Source organism: Delphinus delphis, chromosome 16, assembly GCF_949987515.2.
Source record: "Delphinus delphis chromosome 16, mDelDel1.2, whole genome shotgun sequence".
Lineage (NCBI taxonomy): Eukaryota > Metazoa > Chordata > Mammalia > Artiodactyla > Delphinidae > Delphinus > Delphinus delphis.
The window spans coordinates 82,181,619-82,205,807 of NC_082698.1; the positions used below are offsets into that span (position 1 = coordinate 82,181,619).

General features: G+C 42.4%; 2 protein-coding genes across 10 annotated transcripts in view; both read left to right on the top strand.

Moving 5' to 3' along the window:
* Positions 1-13,345, top strand: part of FAM89A (family with sequence similarity 89 member A) — a 55,252-nt gene extending 41,907 nt beyond the window's left edge. The window contains exon 3 of the transcript XR_009522491.1: positions 13,251-13,345. The gene's annotated coding sequence lies outside the window, so the exon portion shown is untranslated. The remainder of the gene's footprint in view (positions 1-13,250) is intronic.
* Positions 1-24,189, top strand: part of TTC13 (tetratricopeptide repeat domain 13) — a 69,874-nt gene that overhangs the window by 856 nt on the left and 44,829 nt on the right. For 6 of the 9 annotated variants that reach the window (XM_060035088.1, XM_060035089.1, XM_060035090.1 and 3 more), the window contains exons 2-4: positions 13,251-13,345; positions 17,200-17,275; positions 20,532-20,602. In XM_060035088.1, the coding sequence (XP_059891071.1) occupies positions 13,251-13,345; positions 17,200-17,275; positions 20,532-20,602 (242 nt within the window). The other 3 variants (XM_060035097.1, XM_060035096.1, XM_060035095.1) reach the window with 3 other exon arrangements.

Consider the following 24,189-nt stretch of genomic DNA (forward strand, 5'->3'; position numbering starts at 1 on the left):
AACATAGCCTGTAAAAATGTGATCCCTGGGAAGAAAGGAGGGAACAGAAGAGTAACCCCATTGAATCTGTTCATTGACATCTTGCTCCCAGGCGTTTTAAGGTTGACCTGTGATCTGTCAGGTGTCTCCCAGAGAGTCAAAAGGGCCCTGTGGGCCTGTGTACGTCAGAGCTGTGTGTGTGTGGGAACTGGGCCAGTTCATTCATTAAGATTGGGCGCTATTGGCCTCAGTTTAAGGTCCTGGGCAGATTCCTCAGGGGCAAGGTAGATATGTACATGTTTCGTTTTGAAGGTCTGTAGTGAGTCTTTTTACTCTTTAATCCCCTCCCTTGTCCTTTCCCTTTCCTCTTGCCCTCCGTGAGTTCCCCTAAGGCTCGCTGTTGAAACGTCCGGGTCTACCTAACTCACTAGGAGCTGGCTGGTTGCTTTTATGGCCGGACAGCAGTCTAGCATTGTGTACCTGGGAAGACAATAAGTATTTTTTGGTTGAGATGAAATGTCGAGGTTAGCACAGTCAGTCTGATTTCCTTTCAGCACAATCTGACTTCCTTGAGGACGTCTCGCTCACCGAGGGCTATGTGACTTCTGTATTTTGAAGTAAGCCGTGGCTGGTAACAGCATGAACGCCATGGCCAGCACTGCACAGTGGCAAGAGGATGGCTTTTACCCTCTGTCACTTTCTGTGACTCCGAGCAGGTTGATTGCCTGTCTTTGCAAAATTGCCTCCTCTGTAAATTGAAGACACTGTTCCCCAATTACAGGGTTTTATTTTCTTCACAAGGATGCCGTGAGGGAAATGGGAAATCGCGATCGTACACGTACGCGGTGCTCGCTGTGTGCCCTGTGCCGTTGTGACAGCCTTAGGTTGGTTAGGCAGTACCCTCAGCCTGCCAGAGCGCTGGTAACTACATCATTGGGTGGTAGCTCCTTTTCTCAGAGGAGAAGACGGGGGCACAGTGAAATCATCACTTTCCTGAGGGCCCACAGCTGGAAGGGGAGGAGCCCAGGTGGTCAGACTCCAGACAGCATTTGTCTGAAGCACTCAATGATTATAGTTAGGGAAAAAGCATCTGTAATATTTACAAACATACAATAGGTAGTGTGTAAATCGTCCTTTCCTTTCCCTTCCCTCCTGTATTCATGTGATGCTCACTGGCTAAGGGAGACCCAGATTCTAGGCGATGAAAGATACAAATTATGAAATCAATTGATACTATTGCTATAGGTGGCTCATTTCACTTTGTAGCGTCAGGCTTACACCAATGGTTAAGAGTCCTCGTTTGAGCCACCTCTGACTTGTATTATGCTTTTCACCCAAATCGTGATAAATGTAGGTTGTTAGAACCGGGGCATTTGGAGGAATCCTGTTCATTCTCCGTTCCCTCACATATGGAGACCATTATCTAATGTTCTCTGCTTCAGAGGACAAACACTGTATTATGAGGCTTTAAGCATAATTTATTTAAATGTTTCCATTTTCTCTTTATCCCCTCCCTGTAGTACTTATTTTCTTAGTTTAGAGTTAAGAACGTGCTGTTGAAAATTGGTGACACGTCTTCCAGACGGCCTTCCCTGGGCTGACGTGAGTGTCCCAGTGGCTGCCGACAGGTGCTGCAGTGGCTTTGCTGTTCCCGCGGCCACCTCAGGAAATGACCCCCAGGGTCAACTGCTCATGCTACCTGGGCCTCCAGGTGTTCCGCTTAGCTTTGCTGGCTGCAGTGTGTGACAAAAGCCGTCTCTTTTGTGGTAGAAACTCACCCACCTGTCTCTCATTTCTCCTTCCTTGTCCTAGACAGCCAGGTAGAAGCAAGTGAAACCTGCGTCAGTCCCTCTCTGTTCCAGGAAGAACAGCAATTCAGGGTTTACAGCGAGCCAGATTGTCGCCTGAGGGGTTCATGCTCTGCATCGAGAGCCCCCATATGGTCGGCATTAGGGTCTAAGCAAGTGCTGGGATCCAGAACTGATCAGTTATTCAGAATCAAGCCCTGCCCTCACCAACTATTTATTAATCACGTCACTGGCCCTGCTGGCTCATCCAGCCCAAGCCTATCCCTATGCAGAGGGCAGCCACGGCTGCACAGCCCCTTTTCAGAAGCCTGCCCCCTGCTTTTGGGTATAAATGACTGAGTTGATGCCTGCAGGGGTCTGAATGTGCACACCTTCAGATGAGCTGCGTATGTATTCTCTTAAGGCGGAACCTCCAGTGATTGTAGGGCCGAAGAGGACGGCTGGTGGGAGCTGTCTGGACAGCAAAATGACAGTGGCCGAAATCCAGGCCCCAGGGAGCAGCCTCAGGGGGCCCAGCTGCCCAGACGGCAAGCACGGGTGGTCTCAGTGCCACGACCTCAGCCCGGCTTTCCTGTTCCCCAGCCCCCCTTCAGCTCTTTCTCCTCTAGCACGTTTTTACATTTCGCTTTTTATTTGAAAAGCATGTGTAACCACAGACTTCGGATATTCTGTTTTCCCGTGGTGAAAATTACCTTGCTCTTTTAAAAACACGAACACTGTAATGTACATATTTTTCAAATAAAAGTAAATGTCCCCTCCCTTCCTTGTTACCTTTGCCCTGTTTGTAGTTTGGAACTGTGGGAAGAAATAAGGAACAGAAGTTTTCCCCTAATTCTTTTCCTCCGGTTTATCCTTGTCAACACTGCATCCTTATTTCGCACAGTACTTGACACTGAAGTAGGTACTGTTTTTGTCTCCGTTTCATGTAAGGGGAAACTGAGGCAAAGAGAAGTTAAGAATGGTCACGCAGAGAGTCGAGCCAGGATTTGAACCTGGCCTCCCGACCGTTTGTAAACTTCCCGTCAGTAATATTTGCGTGTTAGTATAATTTCGTACTAATATAATTGATAAAGTCCTATGCCCTTAAGCTTTGTTTGTTGTAAGTTATAGTCTTAGGTAACTTGTCCTAGAATTTTATGTTTACGTTATGTGCAAGGATGCTCCATTGAGCTTAATACTTGAACCGTAGAGGGGACTGGATCTGTTCTTTTTTTAAAAGATTTATTTATTATTTATTTTTAAATTTTATTTACTTCGGCCGTGTTGGGTCTTAGTTGCAGCACGTGGGATCTTTGTTGAGGCATGCGGGATCTTTCATTGCGGTGTGTGGGCTCTTCATTCTGGTGCGTGGGCTTCTCTCTAGTTGCGGCGTGTGGGTTTTCTTGTCTCTAGTTGTGGCGCGCAGGCTCCAGGGCGTGTGGGCTCTGTAGTTTGTGACACGCGGGCTCAGTAGTTGTGGCACGCGGGCTTAGTTACCCCACAGCATGTGGGATCTTAGTTCCCTGATCAGGGATCGAACCCTCATCCCTTGCATTACAAGTCAGATTCTTTACTACTGGACCATGAGGGAAGTCCCTGGATCTGTTTTTTACCTTGGAAACCTGTTTGTGTGCCTCCTAGATTCTACTCAGTGTTGTAGACCCTGGGGTTACAGCACGGTCGGCTGAGTTCCTCAGTGGAGCCTGTGTTCTGGTGGGGGAAGGAGCAGTGTGCAATAGGCCTGGTGATAAGCGCCTTGAGGAATAGAGTGGTGTGGGGATGCTTCTTTGAGAGGTGGCCTGGGAAGGCCTCTGCTAAGGTGACACGAGCAAAGACCCGGATGGAGTGAGACTCAGAGAGAGAGCTTAGCCATATCTTAACTTGACCCTGACCCCCTGATTGTCACAGATCTGGTAAAGTAAGATCTAGTTAAGTTGTAACTTGTCCACTGATTCAAGAATTCAGGTTTTCTCATCTGCTCTTCCTACCAAAGTTAAGCTGCATCTTATTCCAGTGCAGCATTCGTCTGTATTAAATGTCTTTATGTGTTCTTTATAGATGGTCCACCTGTATTTTAGTTCAAACATATGCATTTCTAGTACTTGTTTCAAAACGACTTTTGTTTTCCTTATTTGAAAATGTATTAATAAGAACAGTGAATTTATGTGTTTTTCTTTTTTTTTTTATTTTAACTGCCTTCTTGAGAGTTTTTTGTCTGCTCCTAGGTGAGGTAGCTTTGTACTTGATGTCTTTGTGGTCGTTTTCATCTAACTGGTGACATTAGCACTGTCCATGCTTAATGCCTCAGTGGAGTTCAATGATTAATTTGCAACCTGAAGTACTTTTCTTTAGCTTGTTGAAATTAACAATCCCAGATTTGAGTTTATTTCATTTTCCCACTGTTCTTTGTGGAGAACGGAACATTAGTGTCTGTCCGATTTGGGAGCCTTAACTGCCAGAAAAACAAGGAAGTAGCTGTGAACCTAGCTCTGTGTTTTTGACAAAGTCAGTCAGACTTAAAGAGATTGTCAGTATTTATGGTCTCTCTCTTAACTGAGGGATTGGTTATTTAAATACATGCAATCGGTCTTAATGCTCACAGCCTTAAATTACTGCCGTGTCTTAGAGGTGGTAAGGAATCAATAGAGGGAAACTTCTATAATGAGAGCTGTTTCCTCTTTTGCTCTGGCTGCGGGGAAGTTTAGAGCCAAGTTTTTTACGCTCAGTTACGGAAGCTGTGGTAACCCTTACTGATAGTGTATTTGCTTGATCCTTTTTCCCCTTGGCCCTGATTTTCTGCGTTAGTTATCATATCCAGTTTTGTGGCAGATCTCTTCTGATCTTTTCAAGACATACACAGTAAATTTGACGGTGTAAAGGAACTAGCTTGTTTTGAGCACAGAGACTGAGGCACAGAGTGATGAAGAGATTCGTGTATTGTTACCTCAACCAGCCCAGACGACTGATCGCTGTGAGGGGGAACAACATTTTTCAGAAAGTCATCTGATTCAGGGGTGGCTCTTTGTCGTGAGAGCCCTGTGAAGCTGGTAGCCCATGGTATTTGCATACTCGTTAGCTTCTTCCTGTAGATACGTTGTCGTTAAGAATTACATTTACCTTTAACAAGTTTCTGTGCACTGGTAGATGTGTTCAGCTTTGGGTGACAGAGGTTAATTCTCTTCCCCTCTGGATGAGGGCAAAAGATATGTGGCCTGGTTTTTTTTTGATTTGTTTGTTTGTTTTTTTGCGGTACGCGGGCCTCTCACCGCTGTGGCCTCTCTCGTCGCGGAGCACAGGCTCCAGACGCTCAGGCTCAGTGGACATGGATCACGGGCCCAGCCGCTCCGCGGCATGTGGGATCTTCCCGGACCGGGGCACGAACCCGTGTCCCCTGCATCGGCAGGCGGACTCTGAACCACTGCGCCACCAGGGAAGCCCTGGCCTGGGTTTTTAAACCTACATACCTGGAGCATGTGACTACAGGAAGTGGCAGAGTACTTTCCATATAAAAACTTTTCAAGGAGTCTCTTTTACAGCCTGTAGAGACAGCTTGGTTTCTTTGCACTCAGTAGATACTTGCCTGACTGACCAACTTATAAAGCATCCCCTCTTCACAGTGTAGTGTTTTAAAGAGGTCATCTTATCTTTTTGTTTGGGCTTGTTATCTTGCAGATAGAATAAGTACAAAATTTATTAAAATAACAGAATTTTAATACTTTTCCCTTCGGGTTAATGCTTTCCAACATTTTCCTTCTGCTGTCTTTATTTTTACTCTTTATTGAAATATGACATATGCAGAAAAATGCGTGCATCACAAGTGTAACGCTCCATAAATTTTCACAAACTGAGTAACGCGTGTAACCAGAAAGAACCCCAAAGAACCCCAAATCAATAGCTGCTATCTGTTTTAAAGCATGCTAAGAAAGTCTTATTCTACGTCACCCTTGTTTCATTGGGAAATATTTGCTGTGGCTTCATTTCTGCCTCAGGAACCGGCACAGTGCATGGACTCTGCTCAGGCACTGGCGTTCTTCACACAGGTGCCCGGGGGTCCTGTGTCAGGTGGTCTGTCCTCCACCTGGCACGACTTCTGCACGAAAGACCAGTTGACTTCTCTTGTGACTTTTTCCTGCCTGTGTTTGGAGTGTTCTAAGTGACACTGTGTTTCCTTATCTCTAACGGTTTCACATCACTGCCTAGATCTGCTTCAGCTTTCCCAGTAGAGCTGATGACGTTTGACAGTACGTGTGGGCTTATGCGAAAGTCTTCAGCTCTTAAGAGCGCGTGCCACCCTGAGCCTGCGATGCATTTGCAGCGCAGTTTATAACCCCAGGCTAAGTGAGCAGCCTTTGTGGTTACGGCCCGCTGCCCAGTATGCTGGCGGCAGCACCTGCCATCCTGTTCTGTTCCTGGATCGGCGCCCCGTAACTTGCTTCCATGCTTCTTTTTCCATTCTGTGCAGCTGACCAACTCCTTTTCTTTTGGTTTTATACCTTCTTTACAAGTACTTTACTTTTAAAATACTTTACTGAGTTAATACAGCTTCAGTCAAATTACATTCATGTTTTGCTAAAAAGCCGTCCTGTCTCTTTTAAGATGGCTTTTGCAGATCCTTGTTCTAGAGGACTAGTTATGTGTTGACTTTATAATCTAATTCTCAGTGGGCGGCCTCTAATTTCAAGTTGTTTTATGATACCTTACACATCTCAGGCACTGATGAATAGTATTTTATTAGAACAAAAGAAGCATATAAATTCTTCAGAGGAGAATTTTCCCTGTTATTACTTTTCCTGGTATTACATTCTAAAGGAAAAGTACCACCTGGGACCATCCAGCAAGGTAATCTACAACGTCCTTGTTACTGAACCGAACTTGAGTCTGCACGCCCACAGCACCGCAAAGCCAGTCTGCTGACACCGGGCTGTGGTGAAGGAAAGTTCGATTATCTGCAGGGCGCCAAGCCAGGAGGGCTAGCAGCTTATGCTCAGAAAGTCCAAACTCCCCGATGGCTTTCAGGGAAGGGTTTTAAAGGCAACATTTGGGGTGAGAGTTGTAGCCTGTGCACTTCCTTCTGATTGGTTGGTGGTGAGGAAATAAGGTGATGTTTTGGGGATCTTAATCATCAAGCTTCTGGTTCCAACCAGTCTGGCTTGTGATCAGCAGGTCGTCACCATCGTCCACCTGGGTGGGGTCTTAGTTTCTGCAGAACAACTCCAAGGTTATCGTCCTTTAGGAGGAACTAGGACTTCTGTCGCTGAACTGTTTAAGCTACCATTACGTTTCTTGCTTGACCTTTTTTCCTTAGTTTCTGCATTCCCTCACTTCCCTAATTGGTAACTGCTTGAGTCTGCTCTTTGGAACTCAGGGAAGACCTAGGAGACTAAAGCCTTTTTCCACAAACAAGGAACAGGTGACATGAGGGGCTTTGGTACCCGGGAGGACCCCGCAGGGGTCAACCCTCCCCCCACCTTTTCTTTGATACGCCTCAATCTTGAGGGGGAACAGGGAGCAGGATAGGAAAGAGAATAAAGTCTTGGATAGGAAGGTTAATCATAAACTTGACAGGCAGCTTGGTTTCAGGGGGGCCTAGCTTCACTCTCAACAGTGGTTGTCTTACAAATGCAGAAACTGATAAAAGCGAAGTTTCTTGGGTTTTAAGCTCTGAAATATATATCACGTTAAACTTAGTCATGGCTGTTCTAAGATGTACTTAAGGAGAGAAGGAATCTTCTTGTTCATTTTTTATATGTGTTTTATACCTGCATATCTGTGCAAAAACGCTTTTACCAGAATTACTCATTAAAGTCCAGTTATTGACCAAAAAAAAAAAAAAAGCAAAGGTACTACAAGTTGATGCCGTGTAGCACCTGTTTGACCTTCAGGGAGCTCCTCCAGCCACGGTAATGCGGTCTACTCTTCCCGGGTTACCCTACACCTGGGACCAGAATTGTCGATAAATATGTGGTCCTGACTTCCAAGTTCTGGCTCCTCCATGGGAAAAGCCCAGTCATCCTTGTGTTCAGGTGAACCTGGCCCACCATCTGTTATACCTAGAGCCAGGTGGTCAAGTGATGGGCACAGAAGCAGCTGTGGAATTCCTTGTGAAACATTTTCCTTCGGGGAAACACAAACTTTCAGTCAGCTTTCCCTTGCAGGACAGGAATGTGTGACACACGCATGCTCTTTGCAGTAACACCGCCTCTCCTCAGCAGGAGGCAATGCTGTCCTCTTATTTGATTGAGAATTTCCACGCTTTCCCACCATTCTAGCTGTCAGCCCGCCCACAGCTGTACTTATAGCCTTTGCCTGCGGTCCTGTCTCCTTGGAGGACCCGTGGCTTCTGCCTGGTGCAGCGCCCATCTTGAAAAAACAGGCAACAAAGACAGGACCACCGAGTCCTTCCAGCCACCACCTCATCTCTCTGTTCCCTTTTACAGCAGAATTCCTCAAAGAAGATGTTTATATATACTGTCTCAATGTCCTACAGTCAGCTCCTGTCTCTCCACCAAAGATGCTCTTCTTAAAGTCAGCTGTGTGTAAGGTTGAGGGCGAGAAGAAAGAAGTTGGATGGCATTGCTGTAGTAGACTATTACAAGGACCCCGCTTTGGCAGAATGAGCGGTGACAAATGTGCCGTGTGCCCCTATCGATGGGGTGTCCTAGAGCGCATCTGTGGCGAATCTTCGCTTCATTGTTTCTTCATTTTTGTGACCTTAAACGTGTCCATTAACATTGAGCATCATTCCCCACGTGTACAGTGAGCCCAAGGTATGTTCCACCAGCCTCAGAGGATGGAGGACCAAAAGAAATAATGTCTGTGAAAGTATTTTGAAAGCTGTAAAGTACTGTGAAGGCCAAGATAAACTTCAGGAAAGCAGGAAGAAGAAATTTACAAGAAAAACCCAGCAATTTTAGCCTAGATGTATATACTAACATTTAACAATCATTCTGTGAACTGTGGGCATTACGTCTATTCCTCACAGTTGCCCTAAGAGGGTGTGTGGTGGTAGTTATTCCTGTTTTACAGATGAGGCATCTGAGGCTAGGAGAAATTAAAGGACTTGCCCAAAGTCAAACAGCCAGTTGGGCATCTCATCTGAGTCAGTCTGCCACCACGGCCTGTGCTCTGAACCCCTCTGTTACTTTGCTGCAGAACTAATTAATTACATTTGAAGTCAGGGAAAGAGGCGCTTTAAGTAGAAGAGCTGGTTGTTTGAAAATAACTGGTGAAGTTTAGACAATCATCTAGCAAGGGTAATCAAGGAAAATGAGAGGAAACATACAGCTGACCCTTAACCGGCACGGGTTTGAACTGTGCAGGTTCACTTACACGTGGATTTTTTTCAGTAGGAGATACCACAGTGCTACACAACTGCGGATTCGGAGGGCGAACTACAAGTTATACACAGATTTTCAGCCGCATGGAGGATTGGCACCCCAAACCCCCATGTTGTTCAAGGGTCAACTGTATTTGCCTTTAGGAATCACTATAACTCTGTATAGCTTTATGACAAAGATGTAGAACAGTTCAAAGAAATAGGTAGCTCTTTAGAAAAAAGGTAAATTATCAAGTTGATTCTCCCTCCGCCTCTTAAGTATCTTGTTCCCACCAGGGTCAGCTCTTTTCTTCTCATTAAACTTAAGCTTCCTAAGCTTCCTTAGAGATCCTACCTACATTTCCTGCTTAATCATCTACCATCAGTTAATGATTATCAGATTTATATCTGTAGCTCTTTCTCTGGAATTTCCTAACTACATGCAAGACAGCTTCCTGGTTTAGCATCTCATGAGCAATTGCTTAAACCCAGAGTTAGCGCTTTACTTCCCTCTAAAAGCACTCTTCCTCTTAGACTCCCCACTTCAGATACAGGCACTACCCCTCTCTAGCTGCACAAACGGGAAACAGTGCCTCTTTCCTCTTCCTGTGCCCAATTTTCTCAAAGCCCTGTCCTTTTTCCTTCATATCTCCTTCTGTCCCCACTGTCTTTGATCTTTCTTCCTCACCGCTGTGGCCTCTCTCGTTGCGGAGCACAAGCTCTGGACGCGCAGGCTCAGCGGCCATGGCTCACGGGCCTAGCCGCTCCGCGGCACGTGGGATCTTCCCGGACCGGGGCACGAACCCGTGTCCCCTGCATCGGCAGGCGGACTCTCAACCACTGCGCCACCAGGGAAGCCCTCCATGGCATCTTAATACTAAAGAAGAAAGGGAATAAATGAACTGGATACTAAACTTGGGAAACTAGAAGAGGAAATAAAGGAAATTGCAGGGCTAAGAAGACCAAAGCCAGAATAAATGAATTAGAAACAGAGCAACAACGGAATGGATCAATAGACCCAAGAGCTGCTTCTTTAGAAAAGAATAAAATAGATGAATCTGATAAGGCTGACGTGTAAGTAGGGAGCAGATGCAACTGCACGTAATGAATGAGGGGGCATGTGCGCAACTGTAGCGGCCGTTAGAATTTAAGAGACAACAGTGCAGAAACCTCTGCTAATAGGTTAAAAATAAGAAGCAGTAGAGAAATATCCAGGAAGATGATGCAGAAGAAAAAGATGAGATTCTATAATGTGTTTTGAGACTGTTTCTGCAGTAATCACAATGACATTACTTGTATGACCTGAACAAGGAAGAAAACAGACTTTTCCTAATTTCATGGAAATCTGTAGCATTTAAATACAGCTGGTTGGGTTATTATTTGAAAATAACTGAATCCATAGTGAGTTAAATATTTTTAGATTAAAGAACAAATTTAACCTCCTGTTCCAGACAACTCTAGTTACAACTAGAACAAACTAGTCTTGTATCACAGACCTTACCAAACCAGCAAAAACACTGATGTCAGAATCTGATAAAGTTCGGGGGCAGAAAAGAAAGCTATTAACATAGTTATAGAAATCCAAATTAAATATTAGTAAACTGAAGCCAGCAAACAAAAGAATAATCTGCCTTGATTACTTTATTCTAGAAGTACAAAAGATGGTTCAACTTTTTAAGGAATTGAGTTAATCACCTTGATAGGTCAAAGGAGAGAAATGATGATTATCATAAAGAAATATCCAAAATCGCTTGATAAATTTCAGCCAGCTTTCCTGATGTAAAATTTGGGGTAAAGCAAAGAATAGGAGAATTCTTCCTTCATATGGTAAAATGCATCGATCTCCACCCTTCCTTTATATGGTAAAATATATCAGTCTCAAAATAGGCACATAGAGCAGCTTCCCACTGGATGTTTGTAAATGTTAAAAGCGTTACTGTCAAAAGTTGAGGAAATTCTGGGTCATCAAATGACATGTTAACGTCAGGACTAAGCAGGAGTGCCTTTTACCACGAGTATTATTGAGCACTTTGGGGAGGTTTTGTCCAGTAAAATAAGATGCTAAGTGAGTATAAATATTAAAAAGACCTTGATGTAATTACGTGTAGATGGCACAGTTATCCAGTGTGTAAATGAAGACATTAATAGAGCTGTTAAAAGTTCAATAATGTGGACCGATAAAATATTCAGCTCTAGTCAGCTAAGAAGGCAAAAGGTTGACAGTATGCTGCATCTCTGCCTGGGCCACTCTCCCGGTCCTGCCAGCCTCCCATGGACCTTCACCTGTGAAGTCCTTAACTTCGCTTAGATCTGCCTTCACTCTTTCATGGCAGGCAGCCAACCAACACCTCCATTGCTTTGCTGGAGGGTGGCCTTTTGCAAATTGCTTAGGCTATGTCGGCCTCGTTTTCCTCTTCTTTAAAATGGGGATTGGGGGCTTCCCTGGTGGCGCAGTGGTTGAGAGTCCGCCTGCCGATGCAGGGGACACGGGTTTGTGCCCCGGTCCGGGTGGATCCCACATGCCGCGGAGCGGCTGGGCCCGTGAGCCATGGCCGCTGAGCCTGCGCGTCCGGAGCCTGTGCTCCGCAACGGGAGAGGCCGCAGCAGTGAGAGGCCCGCGTACCGCAAAAAAAAAAAAAAAAAATCACATAATGTAAAACCAACCATGTTCAAGTGAACAGTTCAGTGGCGTTTAGTACATTGACCAGGCAGTGCAATTACCTCAGAACATTTCCATCACTCCAAAGTAAACTCCCTTGCCCGTCAGGCAGTTTCTCTCCATTCCCTCCTTCAACCGCCAAGGTGCATACTGTGTCTGTGGATTTGCCTATCCTAGACATTTCATATAAACGGAATCATACAATATGTGACCTTTTGTGTCTAGTTTCTTTCACTTAGTTTTTGTTTTGGAGGTTCTTCCATGTTGTAATATGTATCAGTACTTCATTCTTTTTTTAAAAAATATTTATTTAATTTTGGCTGCGTTGGGTCTTAGTTGAGACGTGTGGGATCTTTCGTTGTGGCACGTGGGTTTTCTCTCTCGAGTTGTGGCACGCAGGCTCCAGAGCGTGTGGGCTCTGTAGTTGCAGCGCGGACTCTCTAGTTGTGCCACACGGGCTCAGTAGTTGCGGCGTGCGGCTTCGTTGCCCCGCGGCATGTGGGATCTTAGTTGCCCAACCAGCGCTCAAACCTGCGTCCCCTGCATTGGAAGGAAGATTCTCAACCACTAGACCACCAGGGAAGTCCCCACTTCATTCATTTTTAAGACTGAATAATATTCCACTATATGTATATACCACAATTTGTTTATTTGTTTTCTGTTGATGGACATTTAGGCTGTTACCACCTTTTGGTTATTGTAAATAGTGCTGCTGTGAACATGTGCGTATGTGTGCTTGTCTGAGTCCCTGTATTCAGTTCTTTGGGGTACGTACCTAGGAGCGGAATAGCGGGACCAGGTGGTAATTCTATCTTTAACTTTTGGAGGAACCAGCCAACTCTACAGTGGCCACACAGTTTTACATCCCCATCAGCATTGCACAAGGGTTCAATTTCTCTGCCTCCTTGCCAGCACTTGTGATTTCCCGTTAAAAAAAAAAAATTATAGCCATCCTAGTGGGTGTGAATTGGTACCTCCTTGTGGTTTGATTTGTGTTCATTAGTTAATAATGATGTAGAGCATCTTTTCATGTACTCAGTGGCTGTTTGTATATCTTCGGAGAGTTGCCGGTTCAAGTCCTTTACCCGTTTTTAAAACGGGGTTGTCTTTTTCTTGTTGAATTTGAGGAGTTTTTAGATATTCTGGATACTAGATCCTTAGCACATACCTCTTAACATCAGGTCTTCCTGGCTTGACTTTGTTCCCCTCTTTGTGATTTTTTTTTTTTAACCTCTGGGAAATGCTGCCACATCAGAGGTATCCCATGAAAGGATCTTAATAGCTGTGTTCACTGTTGTGAGGACAAAATCACCGAGGCGTGTGTGAGATACTTGGAAACTATAAAATGTTACCCAGTTGTAGAGGTGGAAGACAGGATGCCCCTTTTAGTGTTTTTTTACACTTGTCCTTGTTTTGATTTTGTGGATTCTTCACATTGCAATTCATAGTTAAGCACCTAAGAGCCATACATCTAAGGTAAGGAGAATAACAAGGACTGTTTGCTTTTCAGAGTCATCCTTTTTGAACTTCCATGACTCCGACTGCGAACCCAAAGGACCACCACCCTGTGACTCTTTGCTTTCTCTCAACACTGAAAAGATTCTGGTATGCATCTTCTATGCCTTCTGTTTTTGTGACCTGAAACATGGTGATACGAGTTCCAAAAGGTAGAGATTGCGTCTGTTTATCAACTAGGAGTTGAGTCCAGTTGCATAAGATAAAGATAGGTCATCTGGTGTTTAGTCACATTGAATTATTATGTCTTATGCATTGGATGGTTGGTCATTCTGGACCTAGGACTCTTTACTTTCAAGTTCCAAGAAATAAAGGAGATCATGGCTGAACCTTATTTCTAGGAGCCTTACGGATTTGAAGGTAGCGTATAATCTTATTTTTCCAGCCTTTGCCTGTGTATCTTTTGTATCTATGTTTTTTAAATCAGTACCAGCTAAGCTGTACCAGAGACCTCTCCATTCCGGGGACGAGCACCTGGCCCCGTGCCACGTAACGTGCATCTACCCATCGTGCTAGCGCGTGTCCCCCTCTGGCCCGGCTGCCTCAACGTGCCAGGGTATTTTTGTTCACACTTAATTCTGTGAGGCTGCTCTTCTTTCAGTGCCCAAGGTTAACAGTTTTTCACCAGGCCATTTCCTTCAACATCCACATAGATATTGTTGGCTTCTTTTGTTTAAAATTTCCCTTTAGGGATACTCTTTTCTTTTCCAGACAAAGCTCTTCTGCCTTTTCATGTAAGAACTACTCAGTATGGGTAGAAACTGCAAACTAGAGAATGATCAACTGATTTTACTTAACTCATTGCATAGTCGTCAACGTGGTATATGGAAGAACTTTTGAATTAGACTTGTCCCAAACCAGAATGGGCTAATTCGTGAAGTAGTGAGTTGGCCATCACTGAAAACATTTAAATAGAAACTGGATCATCTCCACCTTGGAGAAGTGATTAGATTCTTAGAGTTATTAGGGACCTTCTTGCTGATAGTAATTCAAATATTGCCTACTATTTGCCTTTCCAGTTTAAGATGGTACTAGCTAGTAACCTACGGGAGAAAGCTGATAAGTCTAGGCCTTTTGTTTTCCCTAGGTTGAAAATATGGGAGTTAAACTCTTCATTTATTCATTCATTTTCCAGATATTTATTTTGCACCTATTTTTGTCAAGCGTTGAGCTAAGCAAGTACTTAGCCAGGGAGTGGTGAGCCAGAGAGGCTTGGTCCCAGCACTTAGGGCTCTATAGCTACTAATCAAATAATTATACAAGTAGGCATAGAAGTATAATTGTGCAAATCATATGAAGGAAAAACAAAGGGTCAACATAATCTCCCTTAAGTTAGGGGTATCAGGCAAGACAGCTTTCAGGAACTGAACCATGAGCAGGGACCTGAAAGGTAGATTGGAGTTAGTCTACTAGCAACGTGGGGTTGTGTGTTTAAACTTCCTTGATCATAGCTGCTCCACTCTGTCCACAGAAGATATCTCTAGTTGCAGTATTAGACGTGGGGAAGATTCTTTTTGATCAGGAAATGAATTTGTCCCTACTATACTTTGCCTGCCCACTTCTGTTATAAATTTTATTTCTAATATAATACAAACCCTTTAAAATCAGATATGCTCTTCAGCATATTCTTATTGTTGCTTAGTAAATGATTTCTTCTTCTTATGGGATTTCATTTCTCTTCTCTTCCCATCTTTTTGCACAAAGTCTTGGCAAATGGTGGCCAAGACCTTCGTTGAACACTGGATGAAATGATGAAAAGTTTTTGAAGTATTAAAAGCGTTGTTTATTGACCCCTTTCCTTGGCTCTAAGCTATTTATTAAGTAGAAAATGTTTTGCACTTATGTGTTTGTCTGTAAGCAGCTGGTAAACAGGAAGGACTTGTGTCTGGTCACACCTGGATGTATGTACAGTGCTGTGCTGCCCTCACGTGTTGTGGAATCTACCACTTCCTAAAGAAGCCGAATGAGGTTCCCATGTGTGGAAGCTCCCAGCTACAGAGCAAGGCAAGAAAGAGCTGACAGAGTTCCCCTCTAGCCATCAAGGTTTTACTGGAAGAAATAAAGCATAAACATTCCCAAAGCGGTAGAATTTTCAGGTGTTTCATTTGGTTTGGGGTCCTGAATGGGATGAAGCGAGAACTCTGAGTCTCCTGAGATGGGATCCCTTCTGACCTGTGTCTTTTAACTTGTGTTCTAAGTAGAGGTCGCTTATTCTTGACTTGTTTTATAGGCAAACCCAAAACCACTCTGTATCTGAACATCAATCTTGACTTTAAGAGTGTAGGGAATGTAGGTGGAAATACCTGTTACTCTGTTGAGTCAGTGAAGCCCAAGAGACTATGGCTAATGAGTACCAATCATTAGCCAAAGAGCATATCCATCAGTCAGAAGAGTCACCTGTGTAGAATTATTTGGCTGTCATACATGCCTGTAGGCATCTGTACAATGGATTAACAAAAAGAGGAATTCAAATAATTGAGATGTCACTTGGTTCTGATCGTAAAGTTTTGCCAAAAGCGACATCTTTAGTCTTGTATTATCTTAGTTTTTCCTGTCTATGTGTGTGTACAAGTTTTAATCATATCTTAGGTGAATCTGGTATGAAGTTATCATTTTAATGTGTACCCTGTAGGCTAAGCATATCACAACTTAGTGTCGACAGTCCAATCTTCTGGCAAAGTGACAGCTGTTTGCATAATCAGACATGATTTGTCTCCAAAACACAATAGAGCCGTCATTTTGTATGTTGGACCGTTGCTGCCTATAAAATCTTTCCAATTGCTAAACTAACTTACTTAGTTTTTTCCTAGCTTCCGCTTTTGCTTTAGCTTTTCTGCCAAGTGTGCATGTGCGTGTCTGCGTATGCATCAAGTAGTATGGTTATGTTCATCGCCTGCTCTGCGTTATTTAATAGCATGTCTTGTTTCTTGGTCAGGTTTTGCTGGTCCTATTATGGTGTCATCCCTGTACCACCTATAGCTTTTTTTTTTTTAAAGATTTTTTTTGATGTGGACCATTTCTAAAGTCTTTATTGAATTTGTTATAATATTGCTTCTGTTTTATGGTTTTTTTTGGTTTGTTGGCCACGAGGCATGTGGGATCTTAGCTCCCCAACCAGGGATCGAACCTGGGCCCCCTGCATTGGAAGGCGAAGACTTAACCACTGGACCCCCAGGGAAGTCCCAACAAACTGTAGCTCTTACTTCTAAACTATTTTTAAAGTTTAAAAGGCAGTATTCTGGGGGACTTCCCTAGCGGTGCAGTGGTTAAGAATCCACCTGCCAATGCAGGGGCATGGGTTCGAGCCCTGGCCCGGGAAGATCCCACATGCCGCAGAGCAGCTAAGCCCATGCACTACAACTACTGAGCCTGCGCTCTAGAGCCTGCGAGCCACAACTACTGAGCCCGCGAGCCACAACTGCTGAAGCCCGCGCCCCTAGAGCACGTGCTCCGCAACAAGAGAAGCCTCCGCAATGAGAAGCCCAAGCGCTGCAGTGAAGAGTAGGCCCTGCTCGCCGCAACTAGAGAAAGCCTGCGCGCAGCAGCAAAGACTCAACGCAGTCAGAAATCAATAAATTTATTTGAAAAAATATTCTGTTATCAAGCCACTTTGGAGACCAAACACTAGAGTGTGATCTTTGTAACATGATCGATGTCATTGAGTAGTGTGGAGGGAGCTTTGAAACAGCCGGGAAGATTAATCCCCATGAAAGTAGAAAGATAGGTGTTCCCGGAAACCAAAAACCACTAGTGATAAGAAGAGGAAGCAAATCAGTTACAGCACAAATTGTGTCCCTGAAGTACATGATTGATGTGACTTAATGTGACTATTTTCTTGCTTTCATATAAATCAAAGGTAGCTTTAATTCTTTTAAATACAGGTTTCATGGTAAGTTTCTCCTCATCTGCGATGAGCTAAAAATGTATGTTTGTTTTTATTTCAGAGCCAGGCCAAGTCTATTGCCGAACAAAAGAGATTCCCATTTGCTACTGATAATGACAGCACAAATGAAGAGTTAGGTGAGACTTGACTCGGGGGCTGTTCCTGGGATATTTGCCTAGAACTTATGATCAGATGCAGAGCAGGTAGGCAGGATGGTGAGACAGAAAGAGCACAGAGCCTGGCTCTGCCAGCACGAGAGGTTTGATCTTGGGTAGGGAGGGCATTCAACCCTTGTGAGGGTCTCGGTACTATAAGTCATAAAATAGAAGGCCTGGATGGAATCCGTGAGGACTGTTCCACACCTGTGTTTCTATGGATATTAATAATTATGGTAACGAGTTCTTATGAGCTACTAGCATTCATTAGAAGGTTATTTGTGTGCTGTCATCAAATATGAACGATAGAGAAGTAAAAGCAGGAGAGAATCATACTACTTCAGTCTTCTTTGTTAATAAAATAGCTAGGTTTGAGTTAATTTTACTGTGGGGCCAATCAGTTATTGTTGGGTCTAAGCATGTGGGTGTAGAAAGTTGAGTTCATTCTAATCTGCAAACGGGTCATGCAGTTTGGCTTGTTCAAGGCGTGTCTTAAAACAGTCTGGTTTCGCCAGTGTCTGATATGCTCTGGGTGTGTCTCCATCAGTGCCTGGTCAGCTCACACTTGAAAGAGTGGAAACAAAATTGAATAGAGGACTGAACACTGCAGCTGGACAGATTTCACATAAGTGCATTCTCCCACATGTTGCCTGGTGGCCCAGAGCACTTGCAGAAATTTTTTTCTGTCTGATTTACACATAACCATTTTATCCTTTCTTCTACCATATGCATTTTATATTAAGACTGAGCACTTCTTGTATTGGCGTCTTCCTTTGTTAGTGCAGATAATTGAGAGTTGACTATTTTGAAAGTATTAATCACTTTTTGTTTATATTCTTTGAGTGGGCTTTGAGAATTAATTATCCTTTAAGGCATCAGATTTGGTCTCTGTTGTAGTCCTTGGATTCTGTTCAGCCTTATATTCATTTATTAAATAATGAATTAAGAGTCTGACGTGTGCCAGGCCTGTCCTGTGCTCTAAGAATAATCGTAGTACACCCTGGGATAGGATAGGCCCTGAGCTGGCTTAGGAGCTCTTGAACCTCAGTATTTTTTTTTCTTGGAAAAATGACCTCTGTCAACATACATGTTGTGGGGAGATGTGGAATTGCTGGTTATGAACAATTTCAGGGAGATTCCAGCTATCCTAGTTTTTTCTTTATGTCTTTGAACTCCCACAACCAAATTTAGATCCTAGTACGAATAGTTATTTATATTTGTCCAAGATTTAGGTTACTTTTTAATGCATACTTTTGGGTTTTTCTCAAAAAAAATTTACTTTTAGATGGAAATATTTGAGAGCTGCATTTGATTTTATTTGAGTGGAGTTCAGTAGGCTAGCCAAGGACGAAAATTTTCAACATGTTGCCAAGTATAACATTTATCCGCTAAAGCCGTATTTGTTTTTATGGGTCACTTATTCATTTGTTCATTCAACAGATATTTACTGATTATGGGAAGATAGATAGGGAATTCTGAAAATTTAGATCTGAAAGGAATCTAAGAAGATTTTCTACAGGCTTGTTAAGCAAGACTCAGAGAGTCATGAGAGCGACTGAGGTCCCTGTGGTGACACAGCCAGCGAGTGGCGGGGCCAGAATCTGAGCCCAGTTCTTGGCTTTCTAAGGTATCTTCCTACACTCAAAAATGCACAAGTTTATGTTTCAGTCCCTGTTCATCCAATCAAGAAATTCAAACCATTTTGCAGTCCAGCCCCGTGCACAGTAGTTTCAGTGCAGCCCAGATTTTTCTCAGGGTAGCGTGTTGGTGAGATGGTTGGGTCCTGGAGCCAGGCAGCCTGTTTCCTTTGTCTCACTGCGTGCTGCCTTTGGACAGTTTAAATGCTTCATTTCCGTGTCTGCAAATGGGGATGACAGTTGTACCTACCTCACTGCGATTAAGGAGTAAATGGGTTATAATGCATGTATGTAATTAGGATTGTGCCTGGCACGTATTAAGAGCACTGTACATGGAACTATTATTGTTGTTGTTGTTGTTTTTACTACTAATGCCGCTGACCCCCGCCGAAGAGGTCTCTGGTTATCTCATTGTCTGCTACAACTACCTGAATAGTATCCATGCCCATTATTCTGAATAGGAGTTTGAGTTTAATTATCTTTTCAAAAAAATTAGGATGAAAACAGTCCTCTTTTCATGTTGATGAATGCCCCCCAAAGCTCTTGTATTATTACGATACTCGATGTTTCTGAACTTTACTTTTCTCAGGTTAGTTATAAAGATACTCTAAATCTCTTTCTGCATTTAATGTTTTGACTACTTTTTAGTGTCAAGGAATTTAAACTCTGAATGACATTAAAAGTTTTAGTTCCCCATCTTCTTGAACACGTAATTATGTCCTTGAATCAGAGGGTTGCATAAAGCTTTTTTTGCAAAGAAATATGATCAAAATAGTATTATATTGAGTTAGGAATACAATTTTTCAGGGATATTTGGGACGTTAGGGAGTTAGGGCAAATATTATAGATAAAAATGTAATCTAGAATATTAAAATGTATTGGTTTTTTTGACAGGTGAAAAAGTTCAGTCTAAGTTGTGCCGTGTTTTAAGAGATATTCATGGCTCTAATTTCAAAATACCACTTACCTAAACAATTTGATTAAAAACTATTTGTGATCTTTAGAGTATATTTTGAGTAGTGTCTTGACTATATTTTGAATAGAAGAGCTAGGGAAAAGACTAGTGGTCTTTTGCAGTGCTGTGGATTATATCTACAGTTAAGCACTATATTAATATATATTAATTGGAGCCTCTGTTTTTGTTCTTACTAGGTAATTGGCAGTAAATTCAGCACCTGCAGGAATCGAGATATGTGATGCTATTGGGGTATTTCTTCTAACTTTCACAGTAAAGTCACATCGCCATGTTATATGGACATTATTCAGGCTTATTACTAGCTCTTTTGTATATATAGATAAGAAACATCGTAAAGACTATTTGGTATTTGAAAGTGAGTGATGGGCTTAGAAAAAGATAATTACTTCTTGTAGGCAGGTGTTTTATAGATGGCTTTAATAATTTAAATCTAGATGGAACTAGAAGACTGATTAGCAAGTGCTGAGTGGTAGGAGAATTCAATTACATCTTATTAACTTCCAGGTTTTCTTTAACTGCTTCTAGTCCTTGGAGCTGCCTTTTAAGATTTGGTAAAGAATTTAGTTACCGATTCCAGTCTGAGATCCTTTATTCGTTCCTTTAATGTTTCTGTATTTTTTCATAGCTATTGCATATGTGTTGATTGGCAGTGGTCTCTATGATGAAGCAATAAGACATTTTTCAACAATGCTTCAGGTAATTTTTCTTCTTAATTATATGATTGCAAGTTTATAGTCATGACAAAAATATGGACTTATGCATAGCTAAAGTGCTGCAATAAAACATGGATTTTAAGATTTTACAAGAAAGTAAAGGAAATCAGCCCTGACTGAGCACTTTCTTAGTGCAGGCCTTGTAACATGCTCTCATTTAATCTTTGCAGTATTACTTTATTTTAAAGGAGGAAAATGCGATCTAAGGAGATCAGGCAATTTGCTTGTAGTCTCCCCACCATCAGGTGGCAGAGGTGAGATTCAAACCAAGTTTCAAAAAGACAAACGTCAGCTTCAGTTCATTTTCCTCTCTACCTTGATATCTCCTGTGAGATGTGGACACTGGAAATTCTTGGAGCTACGGATGTTTACTCTCCATGCAGGAGTTGATCTACACGCTTAAGTCCATTCGTGGATTTGTTTCTCACCTTAAAGTATAATTATGAGACTCCTCAGTGGAAGTATTGGGCCTCTATTGATTGATGGCTGTGTTAAAATCCGGTACAGACCAAGTGCTTTCATACGCAAGTGTTAAGAGTTGCATAGGAGACCTGCAATGCAGCCTGACATTGCTGGCTGTGTATCTCAGGTCGTGATTTAACTGTACTCTGGTAGATGCCTGGCCATTATCCATTCTCTGTCCAGGAGGGTCAAGTAGAGTTAGAAATACCCAAGTTCTCATCTACTCTGCTGCTTACTAGCAAGTTATTTAACCACCTGGATTATGGGCATAATAATAACTACCTCCAAAAATATTCTCGTTCAGTTTGAATGAAATATCTTAAAAAGTACTTTACTAGGTGCCTGGACATAGTAAGTGCTCAGTTAATCTCAGCTATTTGAAGGACCATTCTGGCATGTTCATCTATGCTAATACAGTAAGAGCCAATAGATAGTTTTCAATCCAGCAGGCAGACTTAATTTTAAAGTATTATTTTTGAAAGTTTTGCTCCGCTTTTGTTTTCTCTTTTTAAACATATGATTAATTCTGTTGACAATTCTATCTTCACTCTCAAATAATCAATAAGATATTTTTATAGTTATTACTTTAAAGTGCTTAGATCCAAGCGGCTATGTGTTTGAGTGGTCATAGGGAATAATATTCTTCAGTGGAGTTTAAAGTACGACGGGTAGATTATAAAGTTTTAAAAATCGCCTTTCTGTTTAGCATTGCAGTATTTAAAAAGGTAAGAAAGCACTTTAACACCCTGGCTTGAAAGGGAGGTTTTGATACCTTTATAGGAGCAAATGTCAGTTAATTTACGGTAGCCAACAGAAGACAACAGTACAGGCTTGCAGACGTATTAGCAATTCATTTAACTTTTTGAAAAATATTGTTATCAGTCTAGCTGAAGGCAAGATAACAACGTTAAAGAAAAAACTTTAAGTAATGAAAAATTTCCTAATTCTGCCACTCTACCATTATTTAAGTTTATGACCTTTTCAAAGTATGCATTTGTTTTTTATAATCTGAACTTATGTACTATTTTGTATTACTTTTTTACTTAATTTTATAAATGTTTTTCAGTCTTTCTCTACAATCATAATTCTAGTGACTCCATAATATCTCTGTTGTCCATTTATTATCGTAAAACATCTTTTCCTTGCAGTCGCATTCAGAAAGTAGATCAGAATTTTTCTCTTTGTGCTAAGAAAAGATATTAATATGTTGAAGTTTGATATAACATTTTCATCTATCTGCGTTGGGTTGCTTTCGACTGGTAAATTTTTCTTTGAGAATGTGTGGGTTATAAGGTTGGACTGGTGACTTTGGTGATTCAAGCTACGATGGGGCAGGAATAGAGGATGATGGAGCAGCAGAAAGTTCAAACGCTACGGGCCCGCAGAAGACGAGACTGCGTTGTCATTCATGACGCGTCTTTACATGGGAATTCAATGCCTTTGGCTTTCCTGCCGGTGCTCTTCTTGGGGATGTCTCTCTTCCCCTTTGTTTCGGTGCTTCCCAGCCTTTTCTGCCTTATAACACATGTGGAAAATCATGACACGCTGGAGTAAGCAGGAGCAAATTTAGAGACATCCAGATAGAGCTTGGTGAAAATCTGTCACATTTTCTTTACGTTATATGACTATGCTAAATGCAAAATACCAAGATTTGACATTAAGTGCTAAAATTCTTTTTGAAAATTTTAATAAGAGACTTGATCCTGCTTTTCTGGACATAACTTTTGCATTTAGGCTTTATGTTTGAAACTGATGCACATAATTCCTGTTTAAGAGCTTTTCGTGGATTTCTTCAAATCTTTGATAGCCAATCTCATCAAGAAACTGCACAACCACACGGTAGCAAGTGTCCAAAGATTAGTTATTGCTACTTCTCTAATTGACCAAAACTCCTTTTCTTACCTTGAATCAGAATTTGCATAAATCAGTCTCTTTATATTGTATTTTTAAATTATGACCATTCTTTAAATCTAACTGCTCTTCCTTTTCTTTTATTGGCAAATGCAGCAATACTGGGTCTTGGCAGTAATGAAACTGAGTTTTACCCCAGCAATACTTTTTCGTATCCAGTATTCAGAATAGTGGTAAAGCGTTTCTTCAAGCATGGAGGGATGCCAGGTTAGGACTCAACTCAGCATCACCAGAGGGTCATTTGTTGTCAGTACATGCTATCAGATGTTCACCTGTTCCTTGCAGGATCTTTCCACATGTGCGACAACTCTTTATTTATTTATTATTTAAAAAAATTTTTTTTGCGGTACGCGGGCCTCTCACTGTTGTGGTCTCTCCCGTTGCGGAGCACAGGCTCTGGACGCGCAGGCTCAGCGGCCATGGCTCACGGGCCCAGCCGCTCCGCGGCATGTGGGATCTTCCCAGACCGGGGCACGAACCCGTGTCCCCTGCATCGGCAGGCGGACCCTCAACCACTGAGCCACCAGGGAAGCCCAACTCTTTATTTTTAAGCCAATAAACATCGTTTAACAAATCTTCAGTGATAACTGTTCACAGATAAGCTTTTCCAGTTTTTTTTAGCTTGTTATCTCCCGACAAAGTGTTTCTCTTGGACAGCCCGCGGACTCCAGGGTGAAGCAGGAGTGCATAGAATCGGACTTCATTCATAGAAAGCCGAAGACAGATGGGGCCATGGGGGCTAGGATTTTATTATAGTCACCATTTATATAAGATCATTTAATGTGAAATTTGGATCTATGCATGAGGGCCACTCATATTCCAGAGTGACCTTTTGATGTAAAGCTTTTATACTTTCTTGTGGTCTCAGCTCCAGCATCAGAGAACAAACTTAAGGGCTATTTCCGTAATCTTTGTTGTTTCAAACTGTTCCTTTGAATATTTATCCAAGTATGGGGTGTTTGGCACGTCTATAAAGGAATACAGTGTTCCTTGAGCATCAAGGTTTCCAACAGAGCACAATTTCAAGACTTAATAGATCTGTCCGTCTTCATTGGAACCTCTTGATTTTAAAAGTGTATCAGTCAGTATTGTCTCCACGTCAGTGTCCTTGTGTCACTTCCACATGTGTCAGCACCTCCATCATAGCGTTCTTGAAAGTGGAACCCTTTCCTGTTGTCTGTGCTGCTTTGATGCTCA